Source organism: Ahaetulla prasina, chromosome 2 (assembly GCF_028640845.1).
Source record: "Ahaetulla prasina isolate Xishuangbanna chromosome 2, ASM2864084v1, whole genome shotgun sequence".
NCBI classification, from domain to species: domain Eukaryota; kingdom Metazoa; phylum Chordata; class Lepidosauria; order Squamata; family Colubridae; genus Ahaetulla; species Ahaetulla prasina.
The window spans coordinates 2,225,692-2,240,941 of NC_080540.1; the positions used below are offsets into that span (position 1 = coordinate 2,225,692).

Genomic DNA, 15,250 nt, shown 5'->3' on the forward strand with positions numbered 1-15,250 from the left:
TTAGACACAGCAAATTTTTGAAAATGTTTGTAGCTTTTTCTTGTAGAAGCCAGAAATTTTACATTGCAATGAAACACACACACACACAAATCTTGCCCAGAATTTTTCTGAGGTTTGGGGAAATGCAGAAGGGAAGGGAAGGCGGAGGCCATTCTTTATGGGCTGTGGTTCCCTTTTTTCTTTGTGACATTTCACACAATTTCTGGGCAAATGACACCAGGCTCCCCCTTTTGCTGCCACCCACATCCTAGTCCCATCTTCTTTCTTCATATGAAACATCTGCAGGGAGGGGGATCCCTTCTCTTGATTACCCCCTAATTAAGAGAATTAGGGAGATTTCCATAAACCCTGGAAGATGAATTGCTGGTTCTTCCCAGATTTTTCCTCCCTGAAAGGGGGGGTGAATTCTCCTATCCCTGCCTATCAACCAGCCCACTGCAGTGTGGGCCTGCCTGGTGGGGGGGTGATGAAAGGGAAGAAGAGGGGGAGGCCATTCTTGTGTTTTTCGTGCAGACCCTCTAAAATACCTTATTTAAACTGAAGGTTTCGCTTTATATTCTAGTTTTCTTCCCCATCTTTTTTCTTCTCAGCCCTCGTGACAGAATTCTGCTCTCAGATGCAAAAAGATCAGCTAGTTTTTCAACTAGCTAATGAATTTCTGGCTTTTTTGTAACCTCTGAAAATGGAGGTTGAAGGTGGCAGGTAGGAAGGAGGGGGAGAATGGCAGCCTGGATCTTCTCCTGCTGAGACCCTCCCCTAGCTTCCTTTCAGGGTCTCCTTTTCATTTGGAGGCAGAGGGAAGGGATGGAGACTGGCACAATTCTTAGATGGATTAATGGGGGGGTGGCGGTCCTGAGTGAGCCTCCCCCAAGAGGGTCCTTAAAAGGCCTGTTCCGGCTCCAAGTACTTTGCTAACAATTTCTCAGTTTTGAAAGATTGTTTTTAATAACTCTTAATTTAAAACAGGGCTCTAATCTGGTTACCACCCAAAGAATAACATTTCAGGTGTGGGCTGTTGTTGTTTTTTCATAATAAGCCCATTTGCATCTGGGAACATTAAAGATCTTTGTGGAATAGCTAAAAAGGAGGCAGTGGCTTTACAAAGTGAAAATTGTGACTATTCCTTTGAGCAAAAATGCAAATTCTGGATGAGAAAAAATATTTCAGCAAGAAAATGGATGGAGCATTTTTAAATAAGTGGAAACTGACAAGTTTCAAATTGGCATTTTATTGAAAACACCTTCAACTTGTATAGATCACTTTTAGTAGTTAATTCATCCTTCTGAGGTTGCTAAAATGAGGACCCAGATTGCTGGGGACTTTGCAAACTGCTCAGAGATAAAGTGGTAAAGCATTATAGTAGTATAGTATATAAATCGAAGTGGAATTGCTATTGCTATATAGTTTCTCCTGAGTGTGGATCCTTTTAGGAGAAGTAAGAGGACCATTCTGAGCAAAGCTCTTTCCACATTCCATGCATTAAAATGGCTTCTCTCCCGAGTGGATATTTTTGTGTCTTCTAAGTCCATTGCTCTGAGCAAAGCTCTTTCCACATTCCATGCATTTATATGGCTTCTCTCCTGTGTGGAGCTTTGTGTGTCTTCTAAGGCCACTGCTGTGAGCAAATGTCTTTCCACACTCCATGCATTTATACGGCTTCTCTCCTGTGTGGATCATCTTATGGGAAATAAGATGAGCTCGTCGAGCAAAGGTCTTTCCACACTCCATGCATTTAAATGGTTTCTCCCCTGTGTGGATCATCTTATGGGAAATAAGATGACTTCTTTGAGAAAAGGTCTTTCCACACTCCATGCATTTATACGGCTTCTCTCCTGTGTGGATCATCTTATGGGAATTAAGATGACTTCTTTCAGCAAAGGTCTTTCCACACTCCATGCATTTATACGGCTTCTCTCCTGAGTGGTTTCTTTTATGTTTAGTAAGTGTACTGCTATGAGCAAAGGTCTTTCCACACTCCGTGCATTTAAATGGTTTCTCCCCTGTGTGGTTTCTTTTATGTTTAGTAAGTTTACTGTTACGAGCAAAGGTTTTTCCACACTCCATGCATTTATACGGCTTCTCTCCTGTGTGGATCATCTTATGGTAAATAAGATAACCTCTTTGAGCAAAGGTCTTTCCACACTCTATGCATTTAAATGGTTTCTCCCCTGTGTGGGTCATCTTATGGGAAATAAGATAATCTCTTCGAGCAAAGGTCTTTCCACACTCCATGCATTTTAATGGCTTCTCCCCTGTGTGAATCCTTTTATGGATAGTGAGTTGCCCGCTTATTCTAAAACATTTTCCACATTCCAAACATTTATAAGGTTCCTCTTTTGTGTCAATCGTTTTTTCAGATGTAAGTAAGTTATTTCCAAGAGAAAGAATGAATGTCCCATTGTAATTTTGTCCATTGTGTCTTCTTATAGCATCTTCTCCTTTGTTTTGGGTTAAATAGTGTTCATTTCCTTGTATTTTAGCTTTGATTAGCTTCACACTTTTCTCAACGTATTTTTCCCTTATTTTCTCTTGTTGGGCAAGAAAGTCTTCCATCGGAGCATCGGTGGAACTTTCCTGATTCCAATTCTTTGACTGGTTTCTCTCATGGCTTCCTAATTCCATTCGAATTCCAAACTTCTCTGTTCCATCTTTAGCATAGATCACTTGGAACAGTTGACAGAAATTTTGATTCTCTTGCCCATTATTACCTTCAAAGCAAAAGGGAAATGAAAATGATCACAAGGTTAGAGAAAAAAATCAAAGTGTAGAAAGTCAAATGAATTTCCTTCTGAGTTTCTCTGAAATTCCATTAGGTGATATGTTTGCATGCTTACAGTGGTGTGATATAGACATGATGATTTCTATATTCATAAGTCATGAAAGCTTTGAAAATATCTAGAAAATCTCTTTCTTTACAATTATCTATGGTAAAGGTAAAGGTAAAGGTAAAGGTTCCCCTCGCACATACGTGCTAGTCGTTGCCGACTCTAGGGAGCGGTGTTCATCTCCGTTTCAAAGCCGAAGAGCCAGCACTGTCTGAAGACGTCTCCGTGGTCATGTGGCCGGCATGACTCAACGCCAAAGGCGCATGGAACGCTGTTACCTTCCCACCAAAAGTGGTTCCTATTTTTTCTATTTGCATTTTTACGTGCTTTCGAAACTGCTAGGTTGGCAGAAGCTGGGACAAGTAACGGAGCTCACCCCGTTACACAGCAGCACTAGGGATTCGAACCGCTGAGCTGCCGACCTTTCGATTGACAAGCTCAATGTCCTAGCCCCTGAGCCACCACGTCCCCTTATTATCTATGGTATATATATGCAAATCTCACTCAGTCAGTTTTGAGTTAAGGAATAGAATAAAATAACAAGAGTTGGAAGGGACCTTGGAGGTCTTCTAGTCCAACCCCCTGCTTAGGCAGGAGCACTTCAGACAAATGGTTATCCAACATCTTAAAAACTTCCAGTGTTGGAGCATTCACATCTTCTGGAGGCAAGATGTTCCACTGATTAATTGCTCTGTCAGGAAATTTCTCCTTAGTTTTAAGTTGCTTCTCTCCTTGATTAATTTCAACCCATTGCCTTCAGGTGCTTTGGAGAACAGCCTGACTCCCTCTTCTTTGTGGCAGTATTGGAACACTGCGATCATGTCACCCCAGTCCTTCTTTTTATTAAACTAGACATACCCAGTTCCTGCAACCGTTCTTGATGTTTTAGCCTCCAGTCCCCTAATCATCTTTGTTACTCTTGTCAACATCTTTTTTACATCGTGGCGAGCAAAACTGGATGCAGTATTCCATGTGTGGCCTTACCAAGGCATTATAAAGTGATATTAACACTTCACGTGATCTTGATTCTATCCCTCTGTTTATGCAGCCCAGAACTGTGTTGGCTTTTTTGGGAGCTGCTGCACACGGCTGGCTCATATCTAAATGGTTCAAAAACTATTGAGCAGGGTACCACGTATACTGTATCTGTAAATTTTGTTTTTCTTGCCTAAATGTATTTCTTACATTTATTAGGGTGGGTTAATACCAGCAGAGAACTGTGAGAAATGAAATAATTTTGAAACAATCTCCTTCTTCCCTGGTGAATCTTGGAGCAGCTGGTCCACGGTGTCCGTCTGGCAGGCGGGACCCCCGCTTGGCCCGTTCCTTGATCCCAGCGATGAGACTTTGGAGCGAAATCCCTTCCTGAAGCCTCCCATTGGGTTGTAAAGGCTCTATGCGCTGAGAAAGGTTGGGAAGCTTCAAGAATAGCTATTTCCCTGCCCCAAAGTCTGATGTTTGTTTAAGAACTGAGGACTGCACGAGATCCAGGGCAAAAGTCTTAAAAATTGTACAGGCCTTCCCTCTCTTTGCAAAGCACTTTGCCCTGGATCTCGTGCAGGCCTTGGTTAGCAGAGAACAGAGGCCTAAAGCACTGTAGTGCGAGATCACGTGAGATCAATAGTGCTAGATTTCCCACTACTGATGTTGCGTATCTCTCACTACATTAGGCCTCTTTTTTCTGCAAATGCACCGAAATAGGCAAAGGAACTGACAGCTCTCCACATTTTCCCAAGGTACCGTATTTTTGGACCATAAGACACATGTAGGTTTAGAGAAGGAAAGCAAGAAAAAAAATAGTTTTTGGCCTCTGCACATTCTGTTTTTGCCCTCCCTGATGCCGGAGAAGGCAAAAATGGGACACATGGTGGGTTTGGGAGGCCAAAAACAGGCCCATATTCGCTCTATAAGATGCATAGACATTTTCACCCACTTTTTTGCACCGAATGTTGCACCGCCTCTGCTTTCATTTGTAAGTGAACAACGGACGTGGTGCGGCAAGACACAATTTCAGGACTGGGTCTCAAGTACTAGGGGGAGGGCTAGTCGTAACCTGGAACGGTCGCTAAGTGAACTGTCATAACTCGGAGATTACCTATACCCTAGGATGGTCTGAGTCACACTGCATGAGGCCTTTGTTTTTGAATTGGATTGGGAGAATGCTCTTCCATGGGCTGAGTGTGAAAGTTCTGTTCTCACACAATTTTGGAGGTTTCAGAGAACAAATGACAACACATTCCTCTCACATGACCTCCAGAGGACACATAAAAGCAACCTCGTCCTTTTCAGCCTCCACAGATAAGTTAAAATAGAAATGGAAAAACAGAGATAAGAAATGGCAGAGAAAGCATCTAAGCAAAGAGACATTGACTCCTTCCTTCCTTGGAGTACAAGAAGGTCAGATCCTTTCCTTCTCCCTCCCAGGAGACAGTATCTGATTAGTGTTTTTTTTAATAAAAAACTAAGTATAATCTGTCTTCTCCAACTCTCTGATTGGGGACTAGAGAATTCTTACCCAGAGAGACCACGTTCCTATGGTTTTCCAGCATGACTTCCGAATGCAGCGCTTTCTGGTCCGGATCCAGAAGAGACCATTCTTCTTCAGAGAAAGACACAGCCACCTCCTCGAAGGACACCAGACGCTCCTGAACACAGAAAAAAGAACAGAACAGGAGGATTCGCAAGATCTGTTCATCTTCATCAATGATTTAGACAAGAGGATAGAAGGGGAACTCATCAAATTTGCAGATAAGACCAAATTGGCAGGAATAACAACACTCCAGAATATAAGCTCGAGAAATAGAAGGATCGACAGATTGGGCCCCATTTAACAAAACGAAATCAACAGTGAGAAATGTAAGGTTCTACATTTAGGAAAGAAAAACCAAATGCACAGGCATGGAATAGGTCAGTGATGGCTAGCCTTTTTCTCTTTGTGTGTCAAAAACTTAAACATATAAAGAAAGGTTGCTGGAATTGGGTAATGTTTAGTTTCATGAAAAGAGCATCCAAGAAGTAATGGATGGAAAATATTCAAGGAGAGAACCGACCTTCAAGTAAAGATAAATTTTCTGACAGTGAGAACAATTAATCAGTGGAATGACTTGCCTCCAGAAATTGTGGATGCTCCAACACTGGAGGTGTTTAAAAAAAATTGGACAGCCATTTATATGAAATGTTATAGGGCTTCCTGTCAAATGAGGGGGTTGGACTAGAACAGCGGTCACAAATGGGTGGTCCGTGGACCACTGGTGGCCCACGAGAAAATTTTGGTGGTACGCAGAAAAATTATTAGTGGTCCACAGGATTTAAAATTATGAATTTAGTGGTCCCTGCGGTCCAAAAGGTTGGAGACCCCTGGACTAGAAGATCCCTACCAACTCTGTTATTCTGTTCCATTGTTCCCAAATTCCCAATATGCACTAAGTTAAATGGCTGTGCGTCACACAAGTCCTAATTTTAGGTGAGAAAATGGGCAAATCTGAAAATTGCTTTCACTGAAGAAATATCTGGGGAAGTTTTATCAAATTCATTAATTCTGCAAAACCTTCAGTGCCTTTCACTAAAGTAATCCCACTTCTGGATTAACTGACCTATCACTCTGTCTATCATTGATTGATCTAGTAGTCTGAGCCATTGGCTGAAAGAAATAAAACAAAGAAGAGAAAATTACAAGTTATAAATGAGGGGTTATAAAAATGGTAATGTGGCAATGTGAGTGTTTATTTTTCATTAGCCTTGCACAATTCCGAGTCAAAGAATTACCCCCCAAAAAAGAGTCTGTAGCAGTTACTGTCACTGTTACAGTAACTGTGACAAAAAATTCCTTCTTGTAAACTCAAAGTTGGAGGACTACCTAGCAGAACAAAATAACCAGAGGAAGCTATGCTGGCTGACAAAAACTTGAAGCTGCTATTCTGCTTTCCATGTTGTGGAAAAACACAAAAATAACCCAGTCCAAACAAGGGGGGGAAATAGAAGGAGAAAGCACTCTGCACACCCGCTTCACTTCCTGAAGGGAGAATAGAAATCTAATAAATTTCCCCTTTCTTACTTGATTTGGAGGGTCAACTGCTATTTGATCTCCGTCATAAAAACCAGAAACCTTCATTCTTTGTTTCTCTGTAAGGAATAAATAATTTCAAAATGTGTAATTAACAAAATAGGAGGAGGTATTCTATCAAAGAGAAGAGAGAGCGAAGGGAAGACAGATGGGTAATCGGAGGATTTTCCATTACCTCCTGAGGTGTCCTGACTTTGATCTTCCCAAGGGATCCTCCTGAAAAATAGCTCCTGGGGGGGATTTGATGGGTTCTTCTTTCCCTCAGGATCTCTGATCTCCACAGTGCAGCACTTCAAACAGGAGGAAAGAAAAAAGAAGCAGAATTAAGGTACATCACACGAAATAAAATGGATTTTAATATTCAGAACACAACCTCAAAGCCCCCAATATCCATCAGTGACGCTGAGTGAGAAAAAAGTGGAACAATGTCCTACAAGAATTGGCAAATTGCCACATTTGATGAATGTCAGAGAAGTTTGGGAAGGAGGGGTGAAGGATTCAAACACATTCTCTATTCCCTTCTGAGCACCCTAAAGTCTCTTACCTGCAGCTGGACCTGCTCCTTCTGCTCCTCCGCCTGGCTCAAGAGGAAGCCTTCTGCCAGGGCCACTGCTTGGGAGCTGGTCTCTGCTCCACACTCCCGCACCCAGCTCTCCATCTCTGGGGGCAGAAGAGCCAGGAGCTGCTCCAGAACCACCAGGTCCAGCATCTGGACTTTGGTGTGCTTTTCTGGTCTCAGCCATCGCCTGCAAAAGTCGTGGAGTTGGCTGCAAAGTCCTCGGGGACCCTCCGCCTCCCGATATTGGATGAAGCTCCAGGGCTGAACTTCTGAAGGGAGGATGGTTTCCTCCTCCAGGATCTTCTGCCTGGTTCTTGTCCAGAGCTTCCCCCAATTCCCAGGCTGAGCAGCTGAAGGGCCTTTTCCGGCTCCCTCCTTTCCCAAAGGTTGTGTCTCCATCCTTTCTCTGTCCTGCAGAGCAACTCCAGATGGCTCCAAGGACTCTTCTGGGTCTCCAGATGCCTTTTCCTTCACGGGACCATTTCTGGGGCCACAGGACTGATCCCTGCAAGTGATTCCGCTCTTTTTTTCTCCCCCAAGAGAAAAGTTTGCCTTGGAAAGACCACAAATGGCTTCCAGTTTCTGTATCTGAGATGGGAAGAAAAACAGAAAGAATTAGAAAGTGGGATTCAGCCACTGAGCGACCTTCACCCAACCTGCCCAGAGCCCCAAGCGGCTCATCCCAGCGCAGGGCCGGGAAGGAGGCCGCTGGAGAGACCGCCCGCTTCTCTCCCCCTCCGGAGACAGGATGGGGTCCTCGGGGAGCCTGGTGCGAATCCTGCCTCCTCCTCACCCGGCTTCTCTCGTCTCCTGCTGGGCCTCCGCAAGGCCGACCCTCTCCTCCCCCCACTCGGCCCTTCTCCGGATCCCCAGTTCCCCCTGCAGGGAGAGGGGGGTTGGGGAGCATGGAACCCGGGAAGAGCCCCCCTCACCCGGGGCACGTCTGGATGTCCCCCGTCCCCCCGCCAGATTCTCCCGCAGCCTCTCCGCCTCCTCCGGGGTCCCAGGGAGTAAGGAGAGCGAGTGCGGAGTCCTAGAGAGGCAAGCGTTTGTGACGTCACTTCCTTATCAGCCTCTTCCGGAGAGTCGGATGTGACGTTCGCCCTCCAGTGGGCCAATGGGGAAGCGCCTGTGGTTCCCTTCCCTTGGCAGAGGGCGCCCCCTGGTGGACTTGGGGCGAAGTGCCAGGATGGTAGAAAGGGCGGGAAAGAGGAGCGCGTGGGAGGGGGAAGGGAGAGGGCGGGGATGATGGGCATGGGAGTAGGGGGAAGAAAGGCCCCTCTCTCCATGGCTCCCTGTCGGACAAAGGCTTCGACCTCTGAAAGGGGGGAAAAGAAAGTCTGAAGACATTGATTTCTTTTTAGCCCAGGGAAAGAATTGTCGCAGCCTGACAATTCACTCTGAAGGGACAAAAGCAAAGTCATTTGAGGTTTGTTTCTTTGGGACCCTTTAAAAGTGGCCCAAAGGTCTTGAAGACCCCGTTGCGGCTGAGGGGGGGAGGGCGGGCTCCCGCCTGAGGGGATCTGCGCTCTGATTGGTTGCTGCGGGTGGAAAGGAGGCGTTTCCCTTTTTCCCCGCCTTTTCCTTCTGGGCGCTGTTGGAGATTTACCTCAGGATGTTCCTTTGTGTCTGCTGCGGATGTTAAATACATTTATATTGAAATAAAATTAAAAGTTTGTGTCCGTGTGTCCGATTTGGACAGCAGCTGCATATTTATTTCCCCCACATTAAACCTCTTCAGTTGCCCCTTCCAGTCGGGGGTTTCTATTTTATCCCCTGATAGTGTCGGAAGAAAAATCAGTTCGTTCCAAGAAGGGAATCAAATGGAGGCTGCTTAAGAAAGGAGGTTTATTGACGGGCAGAAGCAACAACGGTCTGAGACAGAATTCAAGAGAGCTGGAAGGGACCTTGGAGGCCATCTAGTCCAGCCCCCTGCTCAGGCAGGAGAACCTCTAGCATTTCAAACAAGTGGCTGCTGAGTCTCTTCTTAAATCCCTCCAGTGATGGAGCATCCACAACCTCTGGTGGCAGGCAGTTCCACCGGTTAATTCTCCTCCTTGTCAGGAAGTTTCTCCCGAGTTCCAGCCTGCTTGTCTCCTGGATGAGTTTCCACCCATTTGCCTTCTGGGGCTGTGGGGGATCCTTTGGGCCCCTTTCCCTTCTCTGGGGCAGCCGAGAGAGAAGCGAGCCGGATGAGCGGAGGGGTTTCTGGGCCGTTTCTGCGGCGTCTGGTGATCCAGAGGCTCCTTTTGTGGCTCTTTTGGCCTCTGAGGCAGCGGCTGCCTTGGATCCCGACCCCGCCAGAGAAACGCCCCGATTTCCCTCCCGCGATCTCCGGCCCTTCTTTCCCCTCCGGCCGGCCTTTCTCTCGGGGAGTCCCGGGTCTCCGCCTCCTGCAACCGCCGCGGCCATTCGGGCTTCCCAGGCAAAAATAAGACTTTCTTCTTCCCTTCGAGCCGAGCCAGGAGCCGCTTTCCCCGCGGCTGTTACGCGGCAGCCTCCGAGGGGGGAAAGAGATGGCGGCTTTTTTCCCCTTTTTACTTCCAGCGGCTTTTGCGTTTCTTTTCTCGGCTTCTTTGAGGGTGCAGAGAAGGGGGGGCTTTTTGGGGGGCTTCTGCGTTTTCTTCCTCCAAGGATCTAAAATAAAATAAGAGGTTAACGGAGCTGGAAGGGACCTTGGAGATCATCTAGTCCAACCCCTGTCGAAGTTCTCCGCGGGAAGCGGAGGAGAAACGGCCAAACTTGATTGTGGGACCTCCGTTCGGGGCCGCTTTGCAAGGAAAAGAGAGATTCTGATGAAAAAGAAGGAAAGAAGGGAAGAAAAAGGGAAGAAAAAAAAGAATTAATTCGCGGGGCCAGTTAGTCCAGACATTCCGAGCAAGGGAGACGCGGGTTTCAAGGAGGGGAATCGCCTTTTTCTGCCCCGAAGCGAAGCGGCGCCTCTCCCTGGTCTGGCTGAGGGTTTTCTGGGGCTTCCCTTCAGATTCCAGCGCAGTAGCTCTTCCTACGGCAGCATCTTGGCCTTTAACCAACACGTGTCTGTTTTTTGTTTTTTTTTCGTCTTTGTGTCTTTGTGTTTGTGTGAGTGTGTGTGTGTGTGTGTGTGTGTGTGTGAGGAACTGAGGGGGGTGTCTAAGGGGAGGAAGCGCTTTTCTCGGACATTTGAGCTGGGAGAGGCCGGAAACAGATGAGGCTCCAATGGGAACTCTCCCTGTTCGAGCGTCATCGGTCTCCAGGCAGAGTCCTTTGTGATTTCATCTGAAGGAGGAGGGAGAGTTGGGGCAGAGCTGAACAAAACTGAAAGTGTTGGAGAATCCCTTAACTGTGTGTGGGGGGGGGGCGCAGCTCAAGAGAGGGTTCATGTCAGCCCTGGAGGGGACGATGGACTTCCTTTGGCCCCCCCGCGCCGACCCGGCCTGGAGTTGGGCTGCGGTGGATGGCAGGAGGGGAGGCGCAACCCCCCAGCCAGGGGAAGACTTGGGGGTCTCTGAGCGGGCTGGCTTGGGGCGCCTTCACTCACACGCTCCCCTCTCTTGTCCTCGACCCCTTTCCCAAAGTCTCTCTCGGGGGGGGGTGTCTCAGCGATCCATGCCGAGAGGGGGGAGGGGGAGGATCTGGGACCCCAGAGCTGCCAGAGAGAATCCTTGGGATCCTCAGACTATGGAAAAAAGAGATTCCCCCCTGAGGGATCTGGGAGAAAGAGCCTTTCCTGGATTCGGCCTCTCTCAGCCGCAGCCCTTTGGCCTCCCAGCCCCTCCCCGACCGTAGGGCTGCCCCCCACCCCCCACGGGGATCCTAGCAGGCAGTGGGGCTGCGCTTCCCCTCCCATCATCCCCTCCCATCCTTCCCCCGGAATAGCCCCAGCCCCTGCTCCTGGCTGATTGGCCCTCCATCTCCTCCTTAGGCAGACCCCCAAGCCCCTTTCAGGAAAGGCCCAGGCGCCCCTTCGACGCTCCCTGGGGCAATTTGGGAGCCTAAAACTGTCATAAACACCATTCAATCAAACTTAGAAAAAAAATTACTAGCACACCTTGATGCTCAACTTGATGCACGTTTCACAAACCTTGAAAATCAAATTATAGCTAAAATAAATGGAAACACAACTGATCAAAAACATCTCCCAAATCAACAAACATTGCCTTGTACACAAACTAAACCACAAACATCTACCAATCAACCAAACAATGTAACAATACTAGTAAGAGATACAATTGAGAGAGAGAAAAAGCGACAAAATGCTATATTATTTGGTCTAGTTATTACAAATGAACCAGATATTGATAAAATACGAAACATCATTACAAATTATCAACCTTTGACCCTAGTGAAATAAGTCTCCAGAGACGGACCTGAATTCAAATACAGTGATGGTTCAGTAGCACCTAAATTCTGTAGAATCATATGCAAAAATGAAACCAGCAAAAGAAATCTCATTTATACTATAAACACAATTGCCAGAAATAACCTCAGCTACAATAAACTTAGAGCTAGACCAGACTTATCATTCCTACAATGTATCAGATCCCGTGAACTTCGTTCAGAGCTCAAACGACGGCAAGAAGAAGGTGAAACTAACCTTTACATTGATTACCGTGATGACGGCATAAAAAGAAAATTCACTCAACCACACTTCAATCAAAACATTCAACCATCCATCAAACAAGGCATCCATCCATCTATAAATCAAAACATCCATCCACACATCGATCAACCTACTAATCTTCAACCACCTATACAAAACCTCCAATCATCCAACGATCAACCATTCGTTGCTCAACCAACCTTTCTTCTACCACCTGTTACAAATAACCCTCAGTCAACTACCAATCATAAGTAGGTATGCACATCCTTTACCTCTCCTACACCAAACACTACAGGTCTCAAATGTAAATTAATAAATGCAAGAAGTATTGTAAACAAATTACCTGAATTTACCCTCTTATTAAACAATGGTACATTTGATATCATATTTGTGTGTGAAACATGGCTAAACTCATCCCTCACTGACTCCATTATTTCAAACAAAGAATATCAAGCCCTTTGATCAGATCGTGAACACCGCAGAGGTGGTGGAGTAGCTATCTTTTACAAAAAATCACTGAACTTAAAATATATTCAAGTTGCACATAAACTTTCTCTTCCTGAAACTATTGTATGCGACCTGTCCACCAACACCACACTTAAGATTCATACTATGCTACAGAGCCCCTGACTACGACATCGCTCATGCAAATACGTTAACTTTACTACTAACATGGGCTACCTCCTGCCCATATCCTCTCATCTTCCTGGGTGACCTAAATCTACCTTCTATTAACTGGAATACAAATTAATGTACAACCGAACCAATCCATACTATACTATACAGCGCCGTTACAAACCTAGGTCTTGAGCAACTAGTAACTAATAATACCAGACTCAAGAACTGCCTTGACCTCATCTTTTATAATAACACGAACTCAATTTATGGGCTACAAATAAAAGAACCCTTTTCCAACAGTGACCACTGCATGATAGACTTTCGTCTAAATATATACTCTCACATAAATCGTCATAACAATAATACTCCAAACTACAATTTTAAAAAAGCCAACTATGACCTTATAAACAATGATCTCTCATTCCTTAACTGGAAAAATTTATTCTCAACCTGTATCACTGCAGATGACCACTATAAAGTATTCCTACTTGTAATCAATAAAATCATCAAACTATACGTACCAAAAATCACCACCAAAATTTTTTTAAAAAATTACCCATATCAATAAAAAAGCTTAAATCCAAAAAAAAATCCCTCTGGAGAAGAAACAAAAAGGGCTATATAGCAAACTTCAAAAACCGCTACAGAAATATTTGCAACCAAATAAAAACTGAATGTAACATTTACCACAACAAGCAAGAAGAAGACCTTCTACGTACTAATTCCAATCGTGCTTTTTATAATTTTGTAAACAATAAACTTAAAGAAACAAGATCCATTCCACCACTAAAAGAATCAAACGGCAAAGAATGTACTGATGAAACAGTTAAAGCAAACCTCTTTAACACATTCTTCGGCTCAGTCTTTGTAAACAGCGATGGCTCATATCCAACATTCCTCAATCGTACAAAAAATGTTAACAACGACTTAAAACATATAGACTTCACAGAAGATAATGTTTAAAAAGCTCTTCGCAACCTGAAACCATCATTATCTATTGGACCAGATGGACTATGTGCATCCTTTTTAAAAAAACTTTCAATTAATATAGCAGAACCCCTAAGCATAATCTTTAATAAAGTTTTCATGACTAGTTCCCTTCCTAAACTCTGGTCTCTAGCGTCAGTCATCCCTATCTTCAAAAAAGGAGATTCCAGCCAAGTTGAAAATTTCAGACCTATCTCTCTATGTTGTGTCTCATGCAAAGTAATGGAATCTATCATAAACCAATCCATTACACTCCATCTTGAAACAAACAACCTACTCTCTAATAAACAATTTAGTTTCAGAAAAAAATTATCATGTAACTTACAACTTCTCCACTGCAAAAACATATGGACTACCTTGATCAAGGAAAAGCAATAGATGCAATTTACATAGACTTCTGCAAAGCTTTTGACTCAGTAGTACATGATAAACTTCTCCTCAAACTAAAATCCTACGGCATTTCAGGACCTCTTCACAATTGGATAAATGCCTTCCTGTCAAACAGACAACAAGTGGTCAAAATTGGTAACGCTTTATCAAATCCTGTTCCTATCAAAAGTGGCATTCCCCAAGGTAGTGTTCTTGGACTAACGCTCTTCATACTATACATAAATGATCTCTGTGACCTTATCTCAAGTTATTGTGTTCTCTTTGCTGATGATGTCAAACTATTTAATACCACTAACAATACTTCTACCCTCCAAGAAGACCCTGACTTTGTATCTGATTGGTCTAAAACTTGGCAACTCCAAATCTCAACCAGCAAATGCTCAGTTCTACATATTGGATAAAAGAACCCAAATAACAAGTACAAGCTTGATGGACATTACCTTACTGATGACCCCCACCTTGTAAAAGACCCTGGAGTTTTCATATCAAATGATCTAAATGCAGTGGTGGGATTCAATTTTTTTAACAACCGGTTCTGTGGGCGTGGCTTATTTTGGGGTGTGGCTAGCTGGTCATGTGACTGTGTGGGCGTGGCTGGCTGGTCATGTGACCAGGTGGGCGTGGCTGGCTGGTCATGTGGCTGTGTGGGTGTGGCTAGCTGGTCATGTGACTGGGTGGCCATGGCTATGGGCATAGAAACTACACAGAGGGCTAAAAAAAGTCATTTTTGACCAGTCCTCGCACTTTTGACCGGTCCTCACACTTATGACCATCCTCACATTAATGCCCATTGCAGCATTTTTAGCAACCATGTCACTCATTTCACAACTGCTACTCTTCACCACGGTTACAAGATAGGGTGCAAAATGTAAAATATGAGGACAGTCGTAGGTGTGAGGACCGGTCAAAAGTGTGAGGACAGGTCAAAAATAACTTTTTCAGCCCTCTGAGTGGTCCCTATGCACAAAATGCTGCAAACAGGCATAAATGATGACCGGTCATAAGTGTGAGGACTGGTCAAAAGTGCGAGAACCTGTCAGAAATCACTTTTTTCAGCCCTCTGGGTAGTCCCTATGTGCAACGGACTACTCAGAGGGCTGAAAAAGTTATTTTTGACCTGACCTTGCACTTTTGACCGGTCCTCGCACTTACGACTGTCCTCACATTTTACGTTTTGCACCCTATCTTGTAACTGTAGTGAAGAGAAGTTGAAATGAGTACACGTT

The 15,250-nt window shown here is 44.8% G+C and overlaps 1 protein-coding gene across 1 annotated transcript; it reads right to left on the minus strand.

Moving 5' to 3' along the window:
- Positions 1–896: 896 nt before the first annotated feature.
- Positions 897–8,371, minus strand: LOC131192696 (zinc finger protein ZFP2-like). Its single transcript, XM_058172107.1, has 6 exons — positions 8,241–8,371; positions 7,433–8,035; positions 7,064–7,178; positions 6,880–6,947; positions 5,341–5,470; positions 897–2,708 (listed from the first exon to the last, which is right to left on the minus strand). Exons 1-6 carry the CDS (start codon positions 8,352–8,354, stop codon positions 1,480–1,482), a joined length of 2,259 nt encoding a protein of 752 aa, XP_058028090.1. The 5' UTR covers positions 8,355–8,371; the 3' UTR covers positions 897–1,479.
- Between the last annotated feature and the right edge of the window lie 6,879 nt (positions 8,372–15,250).

Coding starts and splice junctions, on each gene's coding strand:
- LOC131192696 (XM_058172107.1), bottom strand. CDS start 8,354: ATGCTCCCCAACCCCCCTCTCCCTGCAGGGGGAACTGGGGATCCGGAG. Junction 8,036..8,240: donor CAGGAGACGAGAGAAGCCGG/GTGAGGAGGAGG, acceptor TTCCCATCTCAG/ATACAGAAACTGGAAGCCAT. Junction 6,948..7,063: donor AAGTCAGGACACCTCAGGAG/GTAATGGAAAAT, acceptor TATTCCTTACAG/AGAAACAAAGAATGAAGGTT.